The 27,810-nt window shown below is 41.9% G+C and overlaps 1 protein-coding gene across 1 annotated transcript in view; it reads right to left on the minus strand.

Moving 5' to 3' along the window:
* Window positions 1-27,810, minus strand: part of cdh23 (cadherin-related 23) — an 834,383-nt gene that overhangs the window by 419,923 nt on the left and 386,650 nt on the right. Inside the window, exon 9 of the mRNA XM_045700638.1 lies at window positions 767-845. Coding sequence (XP_045556594.1) covers window positions 767-845 — 79 coding nt within the window. The remainder of the gene's footprint in view (window positions 1-766; window positions 846-27,810) is intronic.

Raw genomic sequence — 27,810 nt, forward strand, 5'->3', positions numbered from 1 at the left:
CCACATGACTCGGTTTGAGTCATACAACAACAAAACATAAAGTAGGTCTCTTAGCATATCAGCACAATACAGACTGGTGGAAATTATCCTCATCCTTTCCTTACGACCTTTCATATTCAGCTGCAGTACATACTGTACAGTACATGGAAGGGAGTTGAAGAAAGTTCTGTTTGAAGTGTCTGTATTTTGTGGGATACAAAGAGATGGAGCACATCACAGAGGACGTCCCCAACACACACGCACACACACAAACAAACACCCTCACTGCCCCCCCCCCCCCCCCCAACTCCTGTATGTTGGTTTACAGGACATTATGTTTCTGTCTGTCTAACTGTAGTGAGGTATTGTAACATAACTTGTGGGGTTTAAACAGAGTTAAACATGGAGGTATAAACATTTGTCCCCCAAAAAAGTGTTATTTGCAGTGTCCGTTGCAAAATGTTTTGCTACAGTGTCCAACTGAACACAACCCAGGTGGAGGAGACATGGTAGCCAAACTCCCTGATGTACAGTATGATCTTGATTGATCATATTAATATTTAGTCTTATTTATATATTTAATGTTCTGCACAGTTGCACTGAACAGAGATTGATAGTTTACAGACTATTATATTATTCTATTGCATTATTATATGAAAGCATTGATTGTTATGTGTTTGGATTAGCCTTGTGTTGTATTCTGTAAGATTTTCATCATCATAGTGATTGATTTTGAGTGTATGTGTGTGATGGGGATTGATTAACTGATTGATTGTGTCTGACAGACCTGAGATGATGGTGTAGCCAATGCCCCTCGGTCTCCCCAGATCTTGGTCAATGGCTTTTATCTTGCGCACCTCATAGCCCTGTGGACACACACACACAAACACACAGGCATACAGACAGGCATGAACACATGCATACACACACACACAAACATACAGAAGAAAGATGTTTAGAACACTGCCACACTGAGAAACTCAGTACGCATACAGACACATAGACACACAACCTCCCCACCCCCCACCCCCCCACTAATTAACCATTTATCGCCAATATCCCTGAGCCATTGCGCACTTAGAAAACAAGAAAATGTCTGCTGCCACAAAATAACTAACATCCTCACAAAGCACAAATGGACCCGGCCTTATTGCATTGGCCTTATTTCTCTCCTGTTGTTTCAAAACTCTACAGCTGAGCAGATAAGGCTGCAAGTCATGAAAAAAAATGTAGAGAACGATAAAGAGAGAGGGTTCAGAAAAAAAAGCGATTTGAAAAGTCTTTGATCCGCAGAGCTTTCTCGGCCTCCGCGCCTCAATCAGACACGGTGGCGGTACTTAAAAGTCTCCCTTTCTCTCCATCCCTCTCTCTCCCTTTCCCTCTCTCTCGCTACCTCTTCCAAGCTGACCAGAGAACACCCCCCCTCTCTTGTCTCCATCCCGCTCTCCCTCCCTCCTTTCCTATCTACCTCCCATTGATCCCACAAATTGTGTCTGAGGCGTGTTTATGCTCCACTTCTGCCAAAGCATCTCCTGTCATTGACCAATTACAGCAGAATCAATTACAGCTCTTTTAGAGGGGAGCGATCACTACCAGAGAGACAGAGAGAGAGAGACAGGGAGAGAGACACTGTGAGAGGAGAGTGAGCGAGAGAGAAAGAGGGAGGGAGAGCTGAAGTAATATGAGCAATATTCTCCTGCTGTCCACACAATATGTTCAATCAACCGGCATTTAAACTCCCCTCACCCTCCTCCCTCCTTCCCTCTCTCTCTATTACTCACTCCCTCTCAGCTCAAACATATTCCCCCTCTCCTCTGTGTCTTCATCCCTTATCCCTGTACAATACTACCTTCCCTCCTCCCCCTCCCAAAATATACTCCCACTTCTACCATTTCAGCTCAGTGGTTTGACAGCCAAATTGTGTTTGTCCCAGAAAAGGTTTAAATGTCATTTCTGACAACAGAAATCCAAAACAACAGCCACAAACTCAGGCCCTATGCTGTTCTTTGACAAAGCCTTTTCTCTCTCAACCCGTCATCAACGTTTTGTACAGATGGCAGTTTGGTTAGCGGAAACAGAGAGACAGAAAGAGATGGAAGGAGAGAGAGAGAGAGACAGGGAGGGATGGAGAAAAAGCGAAAGAGAGGGATGGAGGGAGCGGGAGAAAGAGACAGAGGGAGAAAGAAAGAGAGAACACGAGAGGGATGGAGAGAGAAAGAAAAAAGAAAGAAAGAAAGAAAGAAAGAAAGAAAGAAAGAAAGAAAGAAAGAAAGAAAGAAAGAAAGAAAGAAAGAAAGAAAGAAAGAAAGAGAAAAGAAAGAAAGGGATGGCATTTGAGAAATGACCTATGACAGGGCTACATGTTTGACATCCTTTTACGTGTAAATATCAGCGGCCTTGAGGACAGTTGACACCCACTCAAGCAATATAGCCCCGCAGCTTATCACAGTCAACACTAGTGTGGTGTATTGGGGGTGTGAGGGTTCTATGCATTGAGATGAGCATGTTCATAATGAATGGCTGATTCCTGTCTCCAGTCTCACCATTATTGAATTGTTATAAGACGTGGTTAGGAAACCTACCATAACAAAAGATTGGTGACAAGTAAGTCTGAACCTTCGGTGACTCTTCTGTCCGGAAGAAGTCGTTTTTTTTCTTAAGTTTAAAACTGTTATTTTCCTTGGTACAGTGTAGGCTAATGTTAGCACAGTCTATTGCTAGCAGAGGCAAGTGCGTAGTTGAGCTAGCTAAGAGAGAGATTTAGCATTGTCATGGACTGCAGAAAAGGATACGAGACAGACTTTGGAGCGGGAAAACAATGTGATTAAAAAGGGAGGAGGAAAGGAAGAGGAAAGGAAAGGCCATTTATTCAGCTGTGAAGAGGAACTTTGGAATTAAAAACTGCTAAGTGAGCAAACTTGAAGATGAAATGCCAGTGAGTGACGTGAATGAAGATCACGTGATTGAGGAAAATATTGCTGCAGCAGAACATAACGTTGCCGTGGTTGAGGACAATTTTGAGAGTGAGAATCAGGCGCTAATTGAAAAACTTAATGTCTGGATTTTTTGAAAATATTAGACAGTTTGATGAAAGTATTGAGAAGTAGAGCTCATATACAGAATGATTAGAATATTTTGCTCTTGCAAATGACATTGATGAGGGCAGAATTGTGCCTACATTTCTTTGTGCAGCCTGCTACAGCCAGACAGGCCAGATAAGACGTATGGGGAGATTGTGGAAATACTGAAAGGACACTTTTCAACAAAACCACTAGTTATTGATGAAAGGTTTAGGTTCGACAAAAGAAATCAAGAAGAGGGAAAATCAGTGACAATGTCTTGTTTGCTACTGCATTAATTAAACTGTCTGAGCACAGTGAGTTTAATGATGTTTTAAATGACACCATTAGAGACAGACTAGTATGTGGGCTACGGAGTGAAATTACAAAAAAGAGACTTGACTGAAAGTAATCTGACCTTGGCAAACGCTATTGAAGTCAGTGTGTCCATGGAACTAGCTGCTAAAGAGGCTCAGCAGTTGAGTTCATCAGGAGGAGCCTGTGGTAAAAAGGGTCACATCGAACTAGCTTGTCTACATTTTTTGTGTGTAATGTGGTCAAATACATTGCATTTACTATACACCCTTCTACAGTCAGACAGGCCAAGTAATACGATGTAGGCATCACTGAGGTCACAGTTAAATGGACAAACTGAAAAGCTGCCACTCTACGTAATAAAAGGAGACTATCCATCACTACTGGGACATTCGTGGCTAGAGAAAATCACACTGGACTGGCCTTCAATGGGTAGACTGGCACATGGAGACACAGGCCTGCCGTAATCTTAAATAAACATGGAGAAGTCTTTAATGGAGAGCTAGGTAGCATGAAATACATTATAGTGAAGCTTAGCATTATACCAGATAGCAAACCAAAGTTTCTGAAAGCGCGACCTATAACTTATGCTATCACACAAAAAGTTTAGTCAAGAACAAAGTACTGGAGCTGGTCAGCGTGAGTGAATGAGCGACACCCATCGTACCGCTCCTTAAGAAGAATGGTGGAATCAAAATGTGGAGAATGTGAATGTGGAGACTTTAAAGTCAGTTAAGCCTGTGTTATCTGCTAACACATAGACAACATTTTCATGGGCTTAGCTGGGGGTCAAAAGTTCCCCAAAATCGACCTATTTTCCCCTAACTCTACCACACCTCCCCTAATCGGAGTACACTAATGGACAACAATACTTAGGGTTCCACTTCCAGCTTATAAATACTACATACATTTCACGAACAGTATATTTTACATTAGTTATCTTTGTTTGTTTTTAGTCTCAGCCTTCAGCTACCCTCAACCCCTCCCATCTATCTCTGAAGACCATCTAGTTTTGATTTCTAGCTGTCATATAGTTTTCCACTGTGTTGTGATGTTTCACAAAAGTTCTAAAACTTTATATTATCATAGTTTATCAGATTGCAAATTAAAGTTAAACACCTTTGCAAAGAGTATTATTATATTATTGATTGATTGACCGTGATGTTTCAAATCACCCAGCAGTGCTGTTTGCAGAGTTAGCTCCAAGTAAATGTTGTAATTTTTCAACAATTCCTGAACCTGTGATCTAAAACAATCTACATATGGGCAGTACCAAAACAAGTGATCAAATGATTCTGTCTCTTCACAGCCAAATGGTTGTGTCCCCCATATAACATTCTATTGGTTGCAATAATTTTGTATAATCATTTACATTTAAAAACTCTGTTGAATCTGGCATCATTTTGTGTATCAGTTCATAAACAATGTGCCATGGAATCAGTACATCGAAGATCTCCTCCCAACTATTTTTCAACCTGTATGGTGGAGCTGTCAATTTTTTGGTCCTTAAATGAAACTGGTATACTTTTTTATTTTTCACAATTTTCTTTAGCCAATCTTGGTCTTTAATGCAGGGCCGGTAGAAAAGTTCCTTACCTTCTCCCCTTTCCATTTGCCTCCAACATTTTTGTGGTAATGCTGCAATCAGTTGATCGTTTTTTTGGATAGAGCAGACATTTCCATATAGTTTTGTTAACTACATGTGTGACATAACTCCACCAGTTCTATTTATGATATTTTTCCATTAATTAGTATATGTTCGTTTAACCATAATATTTGTTATACTATTTGTTGTCTTTTCTGGAGGATTAAACTGAAATTACAACCAGTTTTCTATTGCTTGTTTTAATAGCGCTATTTGGGATATTATTTAATTTTCAAATAACTGAAAGTGAGAAGTTGTGTTCTGAATGAAGCGAAAAAGGCAATTCTTGAACACCGGGTGAGCCATTCTTACTAATCTGCCATAGAATCTGTTTGAATTTAAGTATAGTTTTTGTATGACTGAAGCCTTTAGTGAGAGGTCCAGTGCTTTAATATTTAATCATATCTGCATTCCAAAATCATATTCATTTTATAAATAGGCCTGTTAAATTTGTCTGGCTTGCCGTTCCAAATAAATAAATTGCTCATATATTTAAAAAAAACAAGTCTTTAGGTGTAGGCAGGGCCATAAGTAATTTTAAGAAAACTGAGAAATGACAAAAGAATTAATCAGGGTGCTTTTTCCACAAATAGGTATTGTCCTTTCCACGATAGCAAAATTGTATCTAATTTGGCTAACTTTCTTTAAAATGTATTGTAGGGGGATCATTTCTTTCTTTCAGGATATAAATATTGAGTATGTCCACTTCACCGTCGGACCATTTTAATGGTAAACTACATGGTAATGTAAAAGTTGTATTTTTTTAGAGATCCAATACGCAATATGGTGCATTTATCATAATTTGGTATCAATCCAGAGAGATTAGAACAATTATCTAGATTCCGAGGCTGTGCAGGGATCCACATTGTAGATTTAAAAGACATCATGAATTGTCAGTTTACAATGACATCTTCGTTTTTAAGCACTGGATTTATAGCCCCTTGATAAAGTTGAAGTCGGAAGTTTACATGCACCTTAGCGAAATACATTTAAACTCAGTTTTTCACAATTCCTGCCATTTAATCCTAGAAAGAAATCCCTGTTTTAGGTCAGTTAGGATCACCACTTTATTTTAAGAATGTGAAATGTCAGAATAATAGTAGAGAGAATAATTTATTTCAGCTTTTATTTATTTCATGACATTCCCACTGGGTCAGAAGTTTACATACACTCAATTAGTATTTGGTAGCATTGCCTTTAAATTGTTTAACTTGGGTCAAATGTTTCGAGTAGCCTTCCACAAGCTCCCACAATAAGTTGGGTGAATTTTGGCCCATTCCTCCTGACAGAGCTGGTGTAACTGAGTCAGGTTTGTAGGACTCCTTGCATGCACACGCTTTTCAGTTCTGCCCACACATTTTCTACAGGATTGAGGTCAGGGCTTTGTGATGGCCACTCCAATACCTTGACTTTGTTGTCCTGAAGCCATTTTGCCACAACTTTGGAAGTATGCTTGGGCTCATTGTCCATTTGGAAGACCCATTTGTGACCAAGCTTTAACATCTCAAGACATCAGTCAGGAAGTTGCTTCAATATATCCACATAATTTTCTTTCCTCATAATGACATCTATTTTGTGAAGTGCACCAGTCCCTCCTGAAGCAAAGCACTCCTACAACATGATGCTGCCACCCCCATGCTTCACGGTTGGGATGGTGTTCTTCAGCTTGCAAGCTTCCCCCTTTTTCCTCCAAACATAACGATGGTCATTATGGCCAAACAGTTCTATTTTTATTTCATCAGACCAGAGGACATTTCTCCAAAAAGTATGATCTTTGTTCCCATGTGCAGTTGCAAACCATAGTCTGGCTTTTTTATGGCAGTTTTAGAGCAGTGGCTTCTTCCTTGCTGAGCAACCTGTCAGGTTATGGCGATATAGGCCTCGTTTTACTGTGGATATTGATACTTTTGTACCTTTTTCCTCCAGCATCTTAACAAGGTCCTTTGCTGTTGTTCTGGGATTGATTTGCACTTTTCGCACCAAAGTACGTTCATCTCTAGGAGACAGAACGCATGGTCCCAAGGTGTTTATACTTGCGTACTATTGTTTGTACAGATGAACGTGGTACCTTCAGGCATTTGGAAATTGCTCCCAAGGATGAACCAGACTTGTGGAGGTCTACAGCTTTTTTTGAGGTCTTGGCTGATTTCTTTTGATTTTCCCATGATGTCAAGCAAAGAGGCACTGAGTTTGAAGGTAGGCCTTGAAATACATCCACAGGTACACCTCCAATTGACTCAAATGATGTCAATTTGCCTATCAGAAGCTTCTAAAGACATGACATAATTTTCTGGAATTTTCCAAGCTGTTTAAAGGTACAGTCAACTTAGTGTATGTAAACCTCTGACCCACTGGAATTGTGATACAGAGAATTATAAGTGAAATAATCTGTCTGTAAACAATTGTTGAAAAAATTACTTGTGTTATGCACAAAGTAGATGTCCTAACCGACTTGACAAAACTATAGTGTTTTACCAAGACATTTGTGGAGTGGTTGAAAAACGAGTCTTAATGTACTTTACTTCCTCTTTCAAAATATTGTTTGGTGGGCTGAATTCTTGAGATTGAGTGTACATCAAGATACACCAGGCGGGGGTGTTGGGACAGCGTTAGTCTGGTCACACAATACTCCTTACAGCACATGCAGCGGTAAAGATTGTCATGTCTCTCCTCTGTGGGTTCACGTTTCTCACATGAAGTGAGGTTCGGCTGCATAATGGGTGAGCTTGAAGACGCCATGACAGAGGAAGCGGAGCTAAAGAGAGAGAGAAAGACAAGATTCCACTGTAGACATAGAGATGGGTTCTGTCTGTGAGCCACTTTAAACACCATAGTTGAGTTAGTTTAGCTGCGTTATTGATTAATGCATCATGGCAGTGGTGCACTTGGTGGCAGTGGTGTGGGGAATGTTTTCCTGGCACTCGTTAGGTCCCTTGAAACCAATTGAGCAATGTTTCCATGCCCTGAATTCAGGCTGTTCTGGAGGCAAAGGGGGGTCTGACCCAGCAGTAGATAGGTTTACCTAATAAACATTTTCATACTGCTCCCCCGTGGGAATTGAAACCCACAGCCCTGGTTTTGCAAGCGCCATGCTCTACCAACTGAGCTACACAGGATCTTTCAAACCAGCAACACTTTTATCGCTTCCCTGCCCCGCCTTTCACTACATTGATGTCAGAAGTGGGGTGGTGGCTGTGGGGCCATTGAAACGTGCAGCCCGAGATGTGCGAAAGGACTGAGTAGTCAAAGCATGGCGACGTGCCTTCTCATTCGCAGTGTAGCAATCCGCACTATATGAGCCACACTACTATTTCCACCAAGTCAGTTACCCTATTGGTGTGATGTGTATGGGTTTTCCTTTCACTCCAGCGACCCAGGTTTGCTTCCCTGCCCCACTGTTCGCTACAATATCATGAATTTATATGTAAAAACAATTATGTAGCAACTCCAGATACCCCTTTTAATGAGAGGCCAGTTTTTTTGTGACATGCAGGTTTTAGTGATATACCATGCGGCACTGCGGCACTGCAGCTGGATGCATTTCTAAAAATGTAGTCTTTATTTCAGCAAATAGTATTATTCTCTTGGATACTTTCAGCATCTAACAGTAACCACAGCTGTCTCTGAAAGGTGGAAGTTTAATCATAATATAATTATTACTCTTCATATGTTCGAAGGAAATGTGTGTAAATGTAACCTGTGTCACTGTGCTGCAACCAGCTTTGCTTCCTCTACTGTCCCTGCCCCCCTACTGGTCAAAAACCAGTGGTCCTCTGATAAACAAATACACGTGACCACCCGCCTGAAAAACAAACCAGGGGTGCATTCAGCAGGATGGAACTTTTTTGTTTGATTACAAGACAGACAGACAGATACACCAATAGATTGATTGAATATTATTATCATTATATTATATTCTCATATTTTAAATAACCATAAATCATTTAAATTCAATAAAAATTCAATTCAACTCCCACTGACTCTACTTCTGCTGAGACTGACTACTCCTGCTGACGCAACTTTTATTCACACTTTTGTCAGTCTCAGCTGGGAAACATGGTTTCCGTGAGTGGGGGGTGGGGGTGGTGGGATAGAGACACATTGGCTAGGTGGGGTTAGGGGAATGGGATGGGAGGTTGGGGGTGAAGCCCAACTATGTCATGCAGATATTTTCTTACAGGGAGCACTAAACTCCCATTGACATAGCTTTTACTGATGCTGATAACAGATTTTGTTAAATCTAAGTTAGTGTTGCGTCATTTGGATTTTGAGGAATCTGCATGCAGCAGCAGTGTCTTTGGCGTACCGGCGCAAACGTTTCAACAAAGAGGAAGACCAGGTAGCCACTTATTAGCTAGCTAAGCGTGTGTCACGATTCCTACCGACGGTGGCGCCCCCTCCTGCTCGGGTGGCGCTCGGCGGTCGTCGTCACCGGCCTATTAGCTACCACCGATTCCCTTTTTGTTTTTTCCCTTTTTTTATGTTTTCTCACCTGCCCTGAGTTAGTCATTAAGAGGGCTATTTAGTTCAGCTGGCCCGCTCCCTATTGTGCGGGATTGTCTTTCTGTGTGTCGACTGCGTTTTGTTCGACTGTGCTTGTCGAGTGTATTTTCCCTGTCGTTGGGAAACCTTTAATTTTGTGCTTGTGGTTTATTAAAATTACCACACAGTGTTCGCTGCTTCCTGCGCTTCTTTCCGCCACACAACAGACAAGCCGTTACAGCGTGTTTCTCTTCTGAACAGACGGTAGCTAAATAAATATCCCCCCACACAGATTTTACTTCTCCTTCTCCTATAAACCAACAAGGCCTGTTAATCTGATATAATTTCTGGTCACAATTGGTAGACGTGCTACTGTGCAGTTTGTTGCTAACCTTATTTTGCTACCTGCCAACTTTATGGTTTTTATTTTTCATTTTTTCCTTCGCTCAACTTTTTCACTCCGGACGCTTTATCTGGACGTGGTTCGGCAGGTCCTCCACCAGCCGAATCTAAGTAGTAACATTAACATTATGCCTTCTAATTGCAGTCGCTGTACTCATAAAATACAGGAGAACGATTGCCTTATGGCAAGGATAGCTGTGCTGCAAGCCCAAGTTCAGACGCAATCGTTAGGCAAGGGTAATTTAAGTGTAGGAAAGGATGAAACCACCGTCTATGCCACCAAAAAGTACAGATAGTAGTATAAATCCCCTCGCACAGTCCCCGCAGCCGGGACAATTTTCTCATGGCTTCTGGAGGGAAATGCTGTAGGAATGCTCAACCGGTGTCGCTCATTCAGCCGACAGAAACTTTCAACCGGTTCTCCCCATTAAATGAGGCCTCACCTCCTGGTTACACTAGTGACCATATTCCCAGCGCATCTTGCAAAGGTAGAGGTGTTGCTAACATTTACGATAGCAAATTTCAATTTACAAAAACAAATGACTGCATTTTCGTCTTTTGAGCTTCTAGTCATGAAATCTATGCAGCCTACTCAATCACTTTTTATTGCTAATGTTTACAGGCCTCCTGTGCCATATACAGCATTCCTCAATGAGTTTCCTGAATTCCTATCGGACCCTGTAGTAGTAGTCATGGCAGATAATATTCACATTTTTGGTGACTTTAACCTGTCTGGGATAGGGGGCAGTATTTTCACGCCTGATAAAAAACATACCAGATTTAAACTGGTTACTACTCTTGCCCAGAAACGAGAATATGCATTATATTAGTAGATTTGGATAGAAAACACTTTAAAGTTTCTAAAACTGTTTGAATGGTGTCTGTGAGTATAACATAACTCATATGGCAGGCAAACACCTGAGAAGATTCCAAGTAGGAAGTGGCCTGTCTGCGATTTTGTAGTTCTCCTTTTGCTTGTCTATCGAAACTACAGTATCCGTGGGGTTATGTTGCACTTTCTAAGGCTTCCATTGGCTCTCTAAAGCCGCCAGAAAGCGGATTGTGGCGTCTCCTGTCTCTGGGCAAAGTATAGTAACTCAGTTTGTCAGTGGTTTGCCTGAGGACAAAGGGAATGGAAATGTGCATTCACGAGACCTCGCCATTTATTCTTTTCCTCTTTGAATGAATACAGTATTGTCCGGTTGGAATATTATCGCTATTTTACGAGAAAAATACCATAAAAATTGATTTTAAACAGCGTTTGACATGCTTCTAAGTACGGTAATGGAAAAAAAATTGTCTCGAAATGCGCTGACGGGTTACCCTTTGGAGAGTGACCTGAACGCACGAACAAAACGGGGGTATTTGAACAGAACTATGAATTATTTGGAACAAAAACAACATTTGTTGTGGAAGTAGCAGTCCTGGGAGTGCATTCTGACGAAGAACAGCAAAGGTAATCAAATTTTTCTAATTCTAATTCTGAGTTTAGGTTGCCCCGAACTTGGCGGGTGTCAAATTAGCTAGCCGTGATGGCTGAGCTATGTACTCAGAATATTGCAAAATCTGACATAGCGATTGCATAAAGGAGTTCTGTATCTATAATTCTTAAAATAATTGTTATGTATTTTGTCAACGTTTATCATGAGTAATTTAGTAAATTCACCGGAAGTTTTGGGTGGGTATGCTAGTTCTGAACATCACATGCTAATGTAAAAAGCTGTTTTTTGACATAAATATGAACTTGATTGAACAAAACATGCATGTATTGTATAACATAATGTCCTAGGAGTGTCATCTGATGAAGATCATCAAAGGTTAGTGCTGCATTTAGCTGTGGTTTGGGTTTTTGTGACATATATGCTTGCTTGAAAAATGGCTGTGTGGTTATTTGTGTCTATGTACTCTCCTAACATAATCTATAATGTTTTGCTTTCGCTGTAAAGCCTTTTTGAAATCGGACAATGTGGTTAGACTAGCGAGAGTCTTATCTTTCAAATTGTGTAAAATAGTCGTATGTTTGAAATATTGAAATATTGCATTTTTGAGGTATTTGTATTTCGCACCACACGATTCCACTGGCTGTTGAATAGAGTGGGACGCTAACGTCCCACCTAGCTCATAGAAGTTAACCTGTTAGGGCTAGGGGGCAGTATTGACACGGCTGGATAAAAAACATACCCGATTTAATCTGGTTACCACTCCTACCCAGTAACTAGAATATGCATATACTTATTACATATGGATAGAAAACACCCTAAAGTTTCTAAAACTGTTTGAATGGTGTCTGTGAATATAACAGAACTCAAATGGCAGGTCAAAACCTGAGAGATTCCTTTACAGGAAGTGGCCTGTCTGACCATTTCTTGAACTTCTTTTCCATCTCTATCTTTTACTAAGGATCTCTGCTCTAACGTGACACTTCCCACGTCTTCCATAGGCGCTCAGAGCCCGGGAAAAAACAGAATGTCGTCATTCCAGCCCCAGGCTGAAACACATTATCGCCTTTCTCAAGTGGCCGATCAAGGGACTCTGGGCTTATACGCGTGACCCGACCGCCCCCGCCTTTGTGATTTTTTCCTCGGTTTGCCGAAAAGGAGATTCCCTGTCGGAATATTATCGCTTTTCTACGAGAAAAATGGCGTAATAATTGATTTTAAACAGCGGTTGACACGCTTCGAAGTACGGTAATGGAATATTTAGAATTTTATTGTCACGAATTGCGCCATGCGCGCGACACTTCTTTACCATTTCGGATAGTGTCTGGAACGCACGAACAAAACGCCGCTATTCGGATATAACGATGGATTATTTTGGACCAAACCAACATTTGTTATTGAAGTAGCAGACCTGGGAGTGCATTCTGACGAAGACAACAAAAGGTAATCAAACTTTTATAATAGTAAATATGATTATGGTGAGTGCTAAACTTGCCGGGTGTCTAAATAGCGAGCCCGTGATGCCTGGGCTATGTACTTAGAATATTGCAAAATGTGCTTTCACCAAAAAGTTATTTTAAAATCGGACATATCGAGTGCATAGAGGAGGTCTGTATCTATAATTCTTAAAATAATTGTTATGCTTTTTGTGAACGTTTATCGTGAGTAATTTAGTAAAATGTTAGCGAATTCCCCGGAAGTTTGCGGGGGGTATGCTAGTTCTGAACGTCACATGCTAATGTAAAAAGCTGGTTTTTGATATAAATATGAACTTGATTGAACAAAACATGCATGTATTGTATAACATAATGTCCTAGGTGTGTCATCTGATGAAGATCATCAAAGGTGAGTGCTGCATTTAGCTGTCTTCTGGGTTTTGGTGACATTATATGCTGGCTTGAAAAATGGGTGTCTGATTATTTCTGGCTTGGTACTCTGCTGACATAATCTAATGTTTTGCTTTCGTTGTAAAGCCTTTTTGAAATCGGACAGTGTGGTTAGATTAACGAGAGTCTTGTCTTTAAATAGCTGTAAAATAGTCATATGTTTGAGAAATTGAAGTAATAGGATTTTTAAGGTTTTGAAAATCGCGCCACAGGCTGCAAGTGGCTGTTACGTAGGTGGGACGAATTCGCAAGCGTCCCACCTAGCCCATAGAGGTTAATATTCACATGGAAAAGTCCACAGACCCACTCCAAAAGGCTTTCGGAGCCATCATCGACTCAGTGGGTTTTGTCCAACATGTCTCCGGACCTACTCACTGCCACAGTCATATTCTGGACCTAGTTTTGTCCCGTGGAATAAATGTTGTTGATCTTTATGTTTTTCCTCATAATCCTGGACTATCGGACCACCATTTTATTATGTTTGCAATCGCAACAAATAATCTGCTCAAACCCCAACCAAGGATAATCAAAAGCCGTGATACAAATTCTCGGACAATCCAAAGATTCCTAGATGCCCTTCCAGACTCCCTCCACCTACCCAAGGATGTCAGAGTACAAAACTCAGTTAACCACCTAACTGAGGAACTCAATTTAACCTTGCTTAGCGTAATACCCTAGATGCAGTCGCACTCCTAAAAACAAAAAACATTTGTCATAAGAAACTAGCTCCCTGGTATACAGAAAATACCCGAGCTCTGAAGCAAGCTTCCAGAAAATTGGAACGGAAAAGGTGCTACACCAACCTGGAAGTCTGCTTGAAAAGACAGTACCTTGCAGTATTGAAAATCCCTCACTGCTGCTCAATCGTCTTATTTTTCCAACTTAATTGAGGAAAACAAGAACAATCCAACATTTATTTTTGATACTGTCACAAAGCTAACTAAAAAGCGGCATTCCCAAAGAGAGGATGGCTTTCACTTCAGCAGTGAAAAATTCATGAACTTCTTTGACGAAAGATCATGATCATTAGAAAGCAAATTACGGACTCCTCTTTAAAACCTCTTGAGAACAGACGTTCCGCTAGCCATTATCCAATGGAACAGCGTGGCGCGAAATACAAAAACCTCAAAAATCCAATAATTTCTATTTCTCAAACATATCTATAATTCTTAAAATATTTGTTATGTATTTTGTCAACGTTTATGATGAGTATTTTTGTAAATTCACCGGAAGTTTTTGGTGGGAATACATTTTCTGAACATCACGTGCCAATGTAAAATGCTGTTTTGGATATAAATATGAACTTTATCGAACAAAACATACATGTATTGTGTAACATGATGTCCTAGGAGTGTCATCTGATGAAGATCGTCAAATGTTAGTGCTTCATTTAGCTGTGTTTTGGGTTTTTGTGACATATATCCTTGCTTGGAAAATGGCTGTGTGGTTATTTTTGTCTATGTACTCTCCTAACATATTCTAATGTTTTTCTTTTCGCTGTATAGCCAACAATGTGGTTGGATTAAGGAGAAGTGTATCTTTAAAATGGTGTAAAATAGTCTGAAATGTTTGAGAAATTGAAATTATTCAACAGGTGGTTAGGGCTGATTTCAAGGTTTTACTGCTAACCTACAAAGAATTACATGGGCTTGCTCCTACCTATCTTTCCGATTTGGTCCTGCCGAACATACCTACATGTACGCTATGGTCACAAGACACAGGCCCCCTTACTGTCCCTTAAATTTCTAAGCAAACAGCTGAAGGTAGGGCTTTCTCTTATAGAGCTAAATTTTTATGGAATAGTCTGCCTATCCATGTGAGAGACGCAGACTCGTTAATGACCTTTTAAGTCTTTATTGAAGACACATCTCTTCAGTAGGTCCTATGATTGAGTGTAGTCTGGCCCAGGAGTGTGAAGGTGAACGGAAAGGCATTGGAGCCACAAACCGCCCTTGCTGTCTCTGCCTGGCCGGTTCCCCTCTCTCCACTGGGATTCTCTGCCTCAAAACCTATTACAGGGACTGAGTCACTTGCTTACTGGTGCTCTTCCATGCCGTCCTTAGGAGTGCTGCACCACTTGAGTGGGTTGAGTCACTGACGTGATCTTCCTGTCCAGGTTGGCACCCCCCCTCGGGTTTGTGCCGTGGGGGAGTTCTTCGTGGGCTATACTCGGCCTTGTCTCAGGATAGTAAGTTGGTGGTTGAAGGTATCCCTCCAGTGGTGTGGGGGCTGTGCTTTGGAAAAGTGGGTGGGGTTATATCCTGCCTGTTTGGCCCTGTCCGGGGGTATTGTCGGACAGGGCCACAGTGTCTCCCGACCCCTCCTTTCTCAGCCTCCAGTATTTATGTGGCAATAGTTTGTGTCGGGGGGCTAGGGTCAGTCTGTTATATCGGGAGAATTTGTCCTGTCTTATCCGGTGTCCCGTGTGAATTTAAGTATGCTCTCTCTCTCTCTCTCTCTCTCACTCTTTCTTGTTTTCTCTCTCTCTTTCAGAGGACCTGAGCCCTAGGACCATGCCTCAGGACTACCTGGCCTGATGACTCCTTGCTGTCCCCATTCCATCTGGTTGTGCTGCTGCTCCAGTTTCAACTGTTCTTCCTGCGGCTATGGAACCCTGACCTGTTCACCGGACGTGCTAACTTGTCCCAGACCTACTGTTTTCAACTCCCTAGAGACAGCAGGATTGGTAGAGATACTCTGAATGATCGACTATGAAAAGCCAACTGACATTTACTCCTGAGGTGCTGACCTGTTGCACTCTACAACCACTGTGATTATTATTATTTGACCATGCTGGTCTTCTACATTTGAACATCTTGGCCATGTTCTGTTATAATCTCCACCCAGCACAGCCAGAAGAGGACTGGCCACCCCTCATAGCCTGGTTCCTCTCTAGGTTTCTTCCTAGGCTCTGGCCTTTCGAGGGACTTTTTCCTAGCCACCGTGCTTGTACACCTGCACTGAAACCCAGCCTAAAATGGCTAGGTTTCTGTACAGCCCCCAACATAGTAATATTTCCTCCATCATATACCCCCCACAATATTTTCCACCATTTCTTCCCCCCCATAGACTTGAAACCCCCCCCACCAATGAAATAAAGTCCCTCACCCTACAAATATGGTTTCATCCAAATCTGGAAGCCCTGGTTAGTTTTTGCGCTACAGCTAGGCTTGGCAATAGGCTTGTTTGAGAGGTGATCATCTGTGAGGTGATAACCTTTTATTTTCTTTGTAATTTGACAAATACTGCAAACAACTTGTCAAGTCATGTGCTCTAGTTCTTCTATACACTTTAATAAGCACATGAAAGATTTGTAATATTATAAAGTAAGTTGATTTGCATTTTACAGTGAAAGGCATTCTGTGATAAGGGAGTTTTCATTTGTCAAATTAAACAAACATGGCTGCGTGCATAAAGAATTTAGCCGCTGTTAGCCCACTGACACGTATCTCTTTTTTAAACAATATTACATTTCTCCGAGGTACTCACCAAAGATGTGGTACATTGTAAACAAGTCTAGCTGTTAAGTCGCTAATTTCTGTTTTGTTTTCTGTTATATAGACTGGTTTATGGAATGAGTTTGGCTGTGGGAAGACCTTTATTTTACATTAGTACAAAATATAGTTTAGCTGTTTTTCTGACAACAAATGCTATATAGACACATTTGTTGCATCATAGCAATGAAGCTAGACGTTCTGTTGCTATGGTTCTAATCCAAGACAGGTATTTGCGATGGTACGCTGCAGGGACCACTCACCCTCAAATATGAGGGTGTAACACTTGGTGGGAATTGTAACATGGCTCATATAGAGAGGGTCACTATAATACTTACCTATTGAATTTTGAAGAATATAACTTATAAATGCGTCATGAGCTAAGTTCAACTCTCATACCCCATCAGAGGTCGCTGGCGTGAAAGCTAAACACTCTATGCATTGCACCAATAGAGTCAACCCAATTGGTGAGAAATGTAGTGTGGCTCATATAGCGAGGATTGCTACACTGCCCCCTCCGATCGGGCACCTCCCCCTGCTTTGACTACTCAGCCACCTCACACGTCGCGGGCCATGCGTTCCTATAGCCCCATAGCCGCCATCCCACTTCTGACACCAATGTAGTGAACGGCTGGGCAGGGAAGCAAGACAGGGTCGCTGGTGTGAAAGATCACGTGTAGGTCAGTTGGTAGAGCACGGTGCTTACGAGACCAGTGTTGTGGGTTCAATTCCCACAGTGGACCAGTATGAAAATGTATAGCATGTACTCACTAATGTAAGTCACTTTGGATAAAAGTTATTCTAAAGACAAACACCCTATGGATCACTCAAATAGTGTTAACTCACTTGGTGGGAATTGTAACATGGCTCATATAGAAAGGGTCACTATAATACTTACCTATTGATTCTTGAAGAATATAACTTATAAATGCCTCATGAGCTAAGTTCAACTCTCATACCCCATCAGAACCTGAAATATAAGCTTGTTTTACTCCACTATTTGTAAACTAAGGAAATGTACACATGCTATATAGCTTCAAAACATGGTTAAAACTATCATTTTGATATCATAGATAGTCAGCCCTTGCACCCATTGCTCTGTCTATGAATTTGAAAGTGATAACATTTCTCCAGTCCCATCCCTCCTTTTTACCGAAAAGGAGGTGGCGAAACACTTTGTTATTGTTTCAACTGCCGATTTCAGCTTTAAAGTCCACTACTGTTTGACATCTACCGGTGCTGGTGAATTCCTACCACATACATGTGAACTCACCTTGCATAAGGGATTTAGGAAAGGAAGCTAGGAAAGGAGGACAGGAAGCTAGGAAAGGAGGATAGGAAGCTAGGAAAGGAGGATAGGAATCTAGGAAAGGATGAAGGGGAACTAGGAAATGAGGAATGAAAGGAAGCTTAGAAAGGTTAAGAGGAAAAAAGCTCAGAAAGGAAATGAGGAAAGGAAAAGCTAGGAAATGAAAGGAAATAAGGAAAGGGATTTAGGTTAAGGATGCTAGGAAAGTGGGAAATGATAGGACGAAAGGCAAATAGGGAAGCAAAAGAGGGGAGAGAAGAGAAGGAGGAAAGGAAAGAATTAGTATAGGAGGAAAGGGATGTAGGAAAGCAGGGAAGGAAGCAAGTAAAGGGTTAATTAATGGATCTAGGATAGGAGGTAAAATTAAATGGATCTAGGAGAGTCTATGAGGAAATTCCTACTGAGCCTGATGCAACACCTACTGAGGCTGACTCAACTCCTAATGACACTGACTGAATTTCTACTGAGAATGCCTCAACTCTTACTGAGATCAACTAAAATCCTACTGACAATGACTCAACTCGTACTAATATCTACTCAACTTCTACTGACTCAACTCCCCCTGACATTAGCTTAAAACCTGTTGGGGCTACAGGTTAGCAATGAACCCCGAGTCGGGATTGCTAACAAGGCTGGAAATTCAAAACATCAAAAATCTAATAATTTCAATTTCTCAAACAATCAACTATTTTACACAATTTAAAAGATAAACATCTCCTTAATCTAACCACATTGTTCGATTTTCAAAGAGGCTTTACGGCAAAAGCATAAAGTTAGATTATGTTAGGACAGTACATAGCCACAAAAGTACAAACATCCATTTTCAATTCAAGGTCAGGCGTCACCAAAAGCAGAAACCAGCTAGAATTATGTACTAACCTTTGTCAATCTCCATCAGATGACACTCCTAGGACATTATGTTATACAATACATGCATTTTTTGTTCCATCAAGTTCATATTTATATCCAAAAACAGCATTTTACAGTAGCGTGAAATTCAGATTTTTTTCTTCTCTGAAATGCTTCCGGTGAACATAACAAAATTACTATTTGAAAACATTGATAAATTATAATATTGTCATTCAAAGAATAATATATTATCATCTCGTAATTGCTACCGAATGGCCAGATCTCAAAATACTGGGAAATCGCATTTTGCAATAAACGGGGTGTTATGCTAAGAACAATAAGCTATGCTATACAGTTAGCATCATCTAAAATCGATAATAACATTGTAAATATCCCCTTACCTTTTATTATCTCCATCAGAAGGCACGCATCCCAGGTCCGGAAGGCATCCCAGGTCCGGAACAAATGTGGTTTCTTTTGACAAAGTTAATAATTTATGTCCAAATAACACCAAGTACTTAGCGTTCATTATGCTCCCACAAAACGTGGTGGGGGGAGTGTAAAATCACGCCGAAAAGCTAAAAAAACCTAGTAAATAATCTATTTATGTTCGTTCAAACATGTCAAATGTTGTTTAGCATTAATCTTTTGGTCCATTTTTAACGTTAAACATCAGTAATATTTTCACACAACCTATCCTATGTCTAGATAAACAATGATGACAAACTCACGCTTCTCAGATTTATGCGCAGGCGCAAAAAAATGAAGTGATGACATGTCAACTTCCTTGGATTCTAATTTGCTCTCTGTTTATCATAGACGCTTCAAACAACTTTATAAAGATCGTTGACATCTAGTGGAAGCCGTAGGTGTTGCGAAATGAATCCTTTCTCACTATGGTATCTATAAAACAATGACACTAAATAGTACAGTCACAAAATTCACATTTTTTTAAAATCTATTTTTCACAGGTTTTTGCCTGCAATATGAGTTTTGTTATACTTACAGACACCATTCAAACTGTTTTAGAAAATTCAGAGTGTTTTCTATCCGAATGTGTTAATAATATGCATATCCTAGCTTCTGAGTTGGTGTAGGAGGCAGTTAAAAATGGGCACATATTTTTTTCAAAATGTCTCAATACTGCCCCCGAGCCCCAACAGGTTAACCTACTGACAATGATTCAACTCTTTCTGAGATCTAGCCCACTGGTAACACTTAACAATATGGTTCCATTTGTAAAGGGTTTATAAAGGGTTTGTAATTACATTATTAACAGTTATTTAAACATTTGTAAATGCATTATAAACTATTAATGAATCTTGTTCACAAGATAACAATGTTGACAGAGGAGAGTGGATAAATTCTCTATGTAATCTATTTCACTTTTGAATACAGAAGTTATGATGGATGGCTTAGCTCGCTGCTCAGCTAGCTAAGTAACTAGATAGCTATCTAACTAATGTTTTCTAGCACCTCTGTCTATTTATTTCAGTAAATAGACTTCACGGCTGTCTACATCCCTCCACACCCATTGTAGTTGTATTCACCGCATGTGACAAATAACATTTGATAAAATTAGATTTAATTTTGATTCTGACAATGATTCAACTCTTACTGAGATTGACTTAAATCCTACGAACACTGACTCAACTCCTGCAGACTCAAATCCTACTGAGATTGACTCAACTCCTACTGACAATGACTCAACTCTTACTGAGAATGACTTAAGTCCTACGGACAATGATGCAATTCTTACTGAGACTGAGAGCGTCCTAATATGGACACCATACACAACGTCAGATTTTGGTTAGAGTTATTAACTTCTTATGGATGGTGGCAGTATTGAGTAGCTTGGATGACTGACGTGCCCAGAGTAAACTGCCTGATACTCACTCCCAGAAACTAAGATATGCATATTATTAGTAGATTTGGATAGAATACACTCTGAAGTTTCTAAAACTGTTTGAATGATGTCTGTGAGTATAACAGAACTCATATGGCAGGCAAAAATCTGAGAAGAAATCCAAACAGGAAGTGGTCTGTAGCACTTCAATTAATTCCCTATTCAAACTACAGTGTCTGCCGGGTCATGTTGCACTTCCTAAGGCTTCCCCTCGATGTCAACAGTCTTTAGAACCTTGTTTGAGGCTTCTACTGTGAAGTGGGGATGAATAAGAGCTACTGGAGTCAGAACACTGCCAGCAGGGCATGAGCCTCAGGCATGCGCGCTCACGTGAGAGGTGCCTCAGTTCCATTGCATTTCTGAAGGCAAAGGATTTCTCCGGTTGAAACTTTATTGTGGATTTACGATAAAAACATCCTAAAGATTGATTCTATACATCGTTTGACATGCTTCTACGAACTGTAATGGACATTTTTGAGTTTTCGTCTGACATGCGCATCCTGAATTTGGATTTGTGAACTGAAGGCGCGAACAAAAAGGAGGTATTTGGACATAAAGGATGGACTTTATTGAACAAAACAAACATTTATTGTGGACCTGGGATTCCTGGGAGTGCATTCTGATGAAGTTCATCAAAGGTAAGTGAATATTTATAATGCTATTTCTGACTATTGTTGACTCCAACATGGCAGATATTTTGTGTCTGTGCGCCGTACTCAGATTATTGCTTTTTCGGTAAAGCTTTTTTGAAATCTGACACAGAGGTTGCATTAAGGAGAAGTTTATCTAAAGTTCCATGTATAACACTTGTATTTTCATGAACATTTATGATGAGTATTTCTGTAAATTGATGTGGCTCTCTGCAAAATCACCGGATGTTTTTGGAGGCAAAAGATTACTGAACATAACGCGCCAATGTAAACTGAGACTTTTGGATATAAATATGAACTTTATCGAACAAAACATACATGTATTGTGTAACATGAAGTCATATGAGTGTCATCTGATGAAGATCATCAAAGGTTAGTGATTCATTTTCCCTCTCTTTCTGCTTTTTGTGACTCCTCTCTTTGGGTGGAAAATGGCTGTGTTTTTGTGTGTGTAGGCGCTGACCTAACATAATCATATGGTTTGCTTTCGCCGTAAAGCCTTTTTGAAATCAGACACTGTGGCTGGATTAACAAGAAGTAAAGCTTTAAAATGGTGTATAATACTTGTATGTTGTAGGAATTTCAATTATGAGATTTTTGTTGTTTTGAATTATCCGCCCTGCACTTTCACTGGCTGTCGTCATATCGATCCCGCTTAACATGCTAATTCACAGGTGACTTTCAAACATGTAATTACAAAACATTACTTACATACTGGGACAAGAAAACATATAATAACATCAGTAATTACACATTCAGCAAGTGGATGTGTAATCACACATTCCTTGTTCCAACTGTGTAATAACTGATAGCGTAACAACCTTATTACCATGTATAGTAACACCTATGTAACTACTATGTTGTTACTGCAGAGGACGTTATCTGGAGACAGCACACAGATCAGTTACTGATGAATAAACCAACACCGACAGAACCAACAGTTGTGACTTTTATTTTATTTGAGTGGACCAAAACTGTTACTGGGTGACACCCTGACCCAGAAGTCATCACCTAGGGGCTCATGGTCCCCTTCCAGGACTGTTGTTCAAAATGGGGACAAATAAAGTGGGAGCGGATGAGATGATGTATTGGGGTTGTGCCGCAGAGCATCATAGGGTTTCTAAATGTTGAGCACGTTCTAGATAATTGGTTGAACTGATTCCTGTCCACCGTCTCATCATTATTGAATTGCTATAAAGACAGGGTTATGAAACTCACGAGACATAACAACTAGCAAACTGAAAATGACAGATGCCAGTTAGAATATGATGTTAGGGCAGGACTGTGTGTGTAAGCATATTGCATGTACAGCATAGTGGATGTCTGTCTGTGTTTCAGTGGCGCTGTAGCTAAGTGCTTTTGTTATCCAGTTCATCACATCACATCACTATCAGGCCACAGAGGGACAAGTGTGGGTGGGTGGGTGGTTGGATGGCTGTGTGTGTGTGTGTGCATGTGTATGTATATGTCTCTCTCTGTGTGTGTGTGTGTGTGTGTGTGTGTGTGTGTGTGTGTGTGTGTGTGTGTGTGTGTGTGTGTGTGTGTGTGTGTGTGTGTGTGTGTGTGTGAGAGAGAGAGAGAGAGAGAGGAGAGAGCTACTGGGTGTGGAGGATTTTGTTCCAACTTTATTCTAACATGCCTGATTCTACTAATCAGCTACTCCTCAGGACCTACATTAGCTGAATCAGGTGTGTTAGTGTAGGGCTGGAGCAAAAGCCAAACCCATCTAGTAGCTCTCCATGAAGACAAGATACTCTGTGAGCCCCATGTTCCCTCTGCCCCCCTTCTCCCTTCCTTCTCTCTCTCTCCCTCTCTCTTCCTTTCTCTCCCTCCCCCTCTTTCTCCCTTTCTCCCCCTCCCTCTTTTCTTTCCTTCTCCCTCTCTCCTCTTTCCTCTACCTTTTTTTCTCCCTCTTCTCTCTCTCCCTCATCTCTTCCCTCTATCTCTTCCTCCCTCTCTCTTTCTCTCCCCCTGACCTTCGCTGTGACAGCTGATGAATCGGAGAGTCTGGGAGACACCAGGCTTCGCCTCCGTCACACACCGTTAATATGCATGCAAATGTAGCACTTGACATTTCACTACTGCACCGCATAGAGGGTACTAGGAGAGGGATGGAGTTGTGTGGTGTGGGGAGGGGACAAAGAGAGGGACAGAGGGAGTTAGTGAGGTAAGGAGTGAGGGAGAGGGAGGGAGGACAGGAAGGGGGCCGGGGGTGGGCAGTGCATTTAGAGATGGGACAGAGCAAGGGAGTAGGAAAGAGGGATAGAGAAAGAGAGAGTGAATGGGCAGAGAGGGGAGCGGTGGGGAGAGGGGGATAGTGAGAGGGACAGGATATGGCAGGTAGAGATGGGAGAGAAATAGGGAGAGAGGGAGGGGATGGAATGATGGAGGGGGGAGTAATACAGGGTCAGATAGAGGGACAGACAGGGTAGTGCAGTTAGAGGGGACAGAGAGAGGGAGGAATTCAGGGGGCATACAGAGAGATGGGACATAGAGAGGGGACAGAGAGAACAGATGGAGGAAGAGGGGAGAAAGAGAGAGGGGACCAAAGCAGCACAGTTGGGAAGGGGACAGAGAAAAGGAGTGAGGGAGATGGGAAGAAGGGCGAGTGAAGGAGTGAGTAAAAGATAGGGAGTGAGGGAGGGAACAGAGTGTGGGAGTAAGAGAGGGTAAGAGAGAGAGAGACAGGATAGTTCAGTTAGCGGGGGGACAGAGAGAGGGAGGGAGTAAGGGAGTAGACGGAGTGAGGGAGGGAATAAGAGAGGGCATGAGATAGGGGACTGAGAGGGGGCAGATAGAAGAAGTGATGGAGGGAACGAGAGAGGGACAGAGAGAGGGGACAGATAGGGGAAGAGGGGGACAGAGAGAGGAGTTGAGGGAACATAGGAGGGAGGAAGACAGAGAGAGGACAAAGAGGGAGATGGAGAAGAGAGAGGTACAGGGGAGAGCACTTAGAGAAGGTACAGAGGGAGGAAGGTAGTGAAGGATGGGACAGAGAGAGGGGGAGGGATCGAGTAAGAGAGGGTAAGAGAGAAGAACTGGGTAGTGCAGTTAGAGAGGGAAAAGAGGGAGGCAGTGAGAAACGTCATGTACTAGTGAACAACCATTAATGTGAACCAGAAAAGAGACCCCATTTAGTAAAACTCTAAGCATCATGAGCACAGTCAAGATGGATACACACAGACGGACGGACGGACGGACACAGAGAGGAGGGGAGTGAGAGGGAGTACTGTAACAGAGGGGACAGACTGGGTGTGCAGGATTTTGTTCCAACTTTATTCTAACATGCCTGATTCTACTAATCAGCTACTCCTCAGGACCTACATTAGCTGAATCAGGTGTGTTAGTGTAGGGCTGGAGCAAAAGCCAAACCTATCCAGTAGCTCTCCATGAAGACAAGATACTCTGTGAGCCCCATGTTTCCTCTTCCCTCTGAATGAGAGAGGAGACACGCACTGCCCCTCCCTTTCTAGCCCGGCAGTCTGGGCATATGGGGTGGTGACATGGTGAGTAAATTTGTGGCTCGGATATCCTGTGGGTCTCAGAGATAAATCCTGGCCTGGATGACCTTTGATAGAGGCCTCACAATGGAGAAAGCACAATGTAAATCTCACGCTGCAATTGCATTCACCCCTTACCTAATGCATCTGTGGGGACCTGGGGGAGGGAGGGAGGGACGGACAGACGGACGAAGAGAGACAGAGCGAGAGAGAGAGACAGAGCGAGAGAGAGACGAAGAGAGACAGAGCGAGAGAGAGAGACGAAAATAAAGAGAGCGAGAGAGAGTGAGCGAGAGAGTGAGAGAGAAAGAGAGATATCGGTCTCCCAAATTGACTCAGTCTAACCTCAGTCTCCTGCTAACAATCTCACTGATGGACAGATAAGAGGAAAAGGAGAGGCAGAGGAGGAGATGGTTAAGTAAAATAAAGGGAACACCTTTAAACGTGTCCAGAGTGGCTCAGTTGGTAGAGCATGGTGTTTGCAACGCCAGGGTTGTGGGTTCGATTCCCACGACGGACCAGTACGTTAAAAAAAATGTATGAAATGTATGCATTCACTACTGTAAGTCGCTCTGGATAAGAGTGTCTGCTAAATGACTAAAATGTAAATTGAAATGTGCCTTTAGAGGCCAACAATTCAAAACTCATCTTCAAACAAAAGAAATTTAGGTCAAAAGAGTTCATATTAACAAATGAAATAGAGGGCCTAACAGTATTGATAGGTAGCAATAAAAACTGTACCAAAGAGGCACAGAATAAGTTAGGGGAAGAACAAAAATAACTTGTTCAAGAAAGATCAAGAGTAATATATACTGCTCAAAAAAATAAAGGGAACACTAAAATAACACATCCTAGATCTGAATGAATTAAATAATCTTATTAAATACTTTTTTCTTTACATAGTTGAATGTGCTGACAACGAATTCACACAAAAATAATCAATGGAAATCCAATTTATCAACCCATGGAGGCCTGGATTTGGAGTCACACTGAAAATGAAATTGGAAAACCACACTACAGGCTGATCCAACTTTGATGTAATGTCCTTAAAACAAGTCAAAATGAGGCTCAGTAGTGTGTGTGGCCTCCACATGCCTGTATGACCTCCCTACAACGCCTGTGCATGCTCCTGACGAGGTGGCAGATGGTCTCCTGAGGGATCTCCTCCCAGACCTGGACTAAAGCATCCGCCAACTCCTGGACAGTCTGTGGTGCAACATGGTGTTGGTGGATGGAGCGAGACATGATGTCCCAGATGTGCTCAATTGGATTCAGGTCTGGGGAACGGGCGGGCCAGTCCATAGCATCAATGCCTTCCTCTTGCAGGAACTGCTGACACACTCCAGCCACATGAGGTCTAGCATTGTCTTGCATTAGGAGGAACCCAGGGCCAATTGCACCAGCATATGGTCTCACAAGGGGTCTGAGGATCTCATCTCGGTACCTAATGGCAGTCAGGCTACCTCTGGCGAGCACATGGAGGGCTGTGCGGCCCCCCAAAGAAATGCCACCCCACACCATGACTGACCCACCGCCAAACCGGTCATTCTGGAGGATGTTGCAGGCAGCAGAACGTTCTCCACGGCGTCTCCAGACTCTGTCACGTCTGTCACATGCTCAGTGTGAACCTGCTTTCATCTGTGAAGAGCACAGGGCGCCAGTGGCGAATTTGCCAATCTTGGTGTTCTCTGGCAAATGCCAAACGTCCTGCACGGTGTTGGGCTGTAAGCACAACCCCCACCTGTGGACGTCGGGCCCTCATACCACCCTCATGGAGTCTGTTTCTGACCGTTTGAGCAGATACATGCACATTTGTGGCCTGCTGGAGGTCATTTTGCAGGGCTCTGGCAGTGCTCCTCCTGCTCCTCCTTGCACAAAGGCGGAGGTAGCGGTCCTGCTGCTGGGTTGTTGCCCTCCTACGGCCTCCTCCACATCTCCTGATGTACTGGCCTGTCTCCTGGTAGCGCCTCCATGCTCTGGACACTACGCTGACAGACACCGCAAACCTTTCTGCCACAGCTCGCATTGATGTGCCATCCTGGATGAGCTGCACTACCTGAGCCACTTGTGTGGGTTGTAGACTCCGTCTCATGCTACCACAAGAGTGAGAGCACCGCCAGCATTCAGAAGTGACCAAAACATCAGCCAGGAAGCATTGGAACTGAGAAGTTGTCTGTGGTTACCACCTGCAGAACCACTCCTTTATTGGGGGTGTCTTGCTAATTGCCTATAATTTCCACCTGTTGTCTATTCCATTTGCACAACAGCATGTGAAATTTATTGTCAATCAGTGTTGCTTCCTAAGTGGACAGTTTGATTTCACAGAAGTGTGATTGACTTGGAGTTACATTGTGTTGTTTAAGTGTTCCCTTTATTTTTTTGAGCAGTATATTATAAAATGAAGCAAACTGTATGGAATATTGGGGAAAATTCATTTTTCCATTTTTTTTTATCTTCAACATAAAAATGCTTCCAAAAATGATTCACCAAACAATATTTTTAAAAAGGAAGCAAAGAACTTTAACAGGATCGGTGTCCCGTCCACGGGATGGTTGAGCTAACGTAGGCTAATGCGATTAGCATGAGGTTGTAAGTTACAAGAAACTTCCCAGGACATAGACATATCTGATATTGGCAGAAAGCTTAAATTCTTGTTAATCTAACTGCACTGTCCAATCTGCAGTAGCTATTACAGTGAACGAATACCATGCTATTGTTTGAGGAGAGTGCATAGTTTTGAACTTGAAAAGTTATTAATAAACCAATTAGGCACATGTGGGCAGTATTGATACAACAATTTTAACAGAAATGCAATGGTTCACTGGATCAGTCTAAAACTTTGCACATACACTGCTGCCATCTAGCGGCCAAAATCTAAATTGCAACTGGGCTGGA

The sequence above is a fragment of the Salmo salar genome, chromosome ssa18, assembly GCF_905237065.1.
Source record: "Salmo salar chromosome ssa18, Ssal_v3.1, whole genome shotgun sequence".
In the NCBI taxonomy this organism is placed as follows: domain Eukaryota; kingdom Metazoa; phylum Chordata; class Actinopteri; order Salmoniformes; family Salmonidae; genus Salmo; species Salmo salar.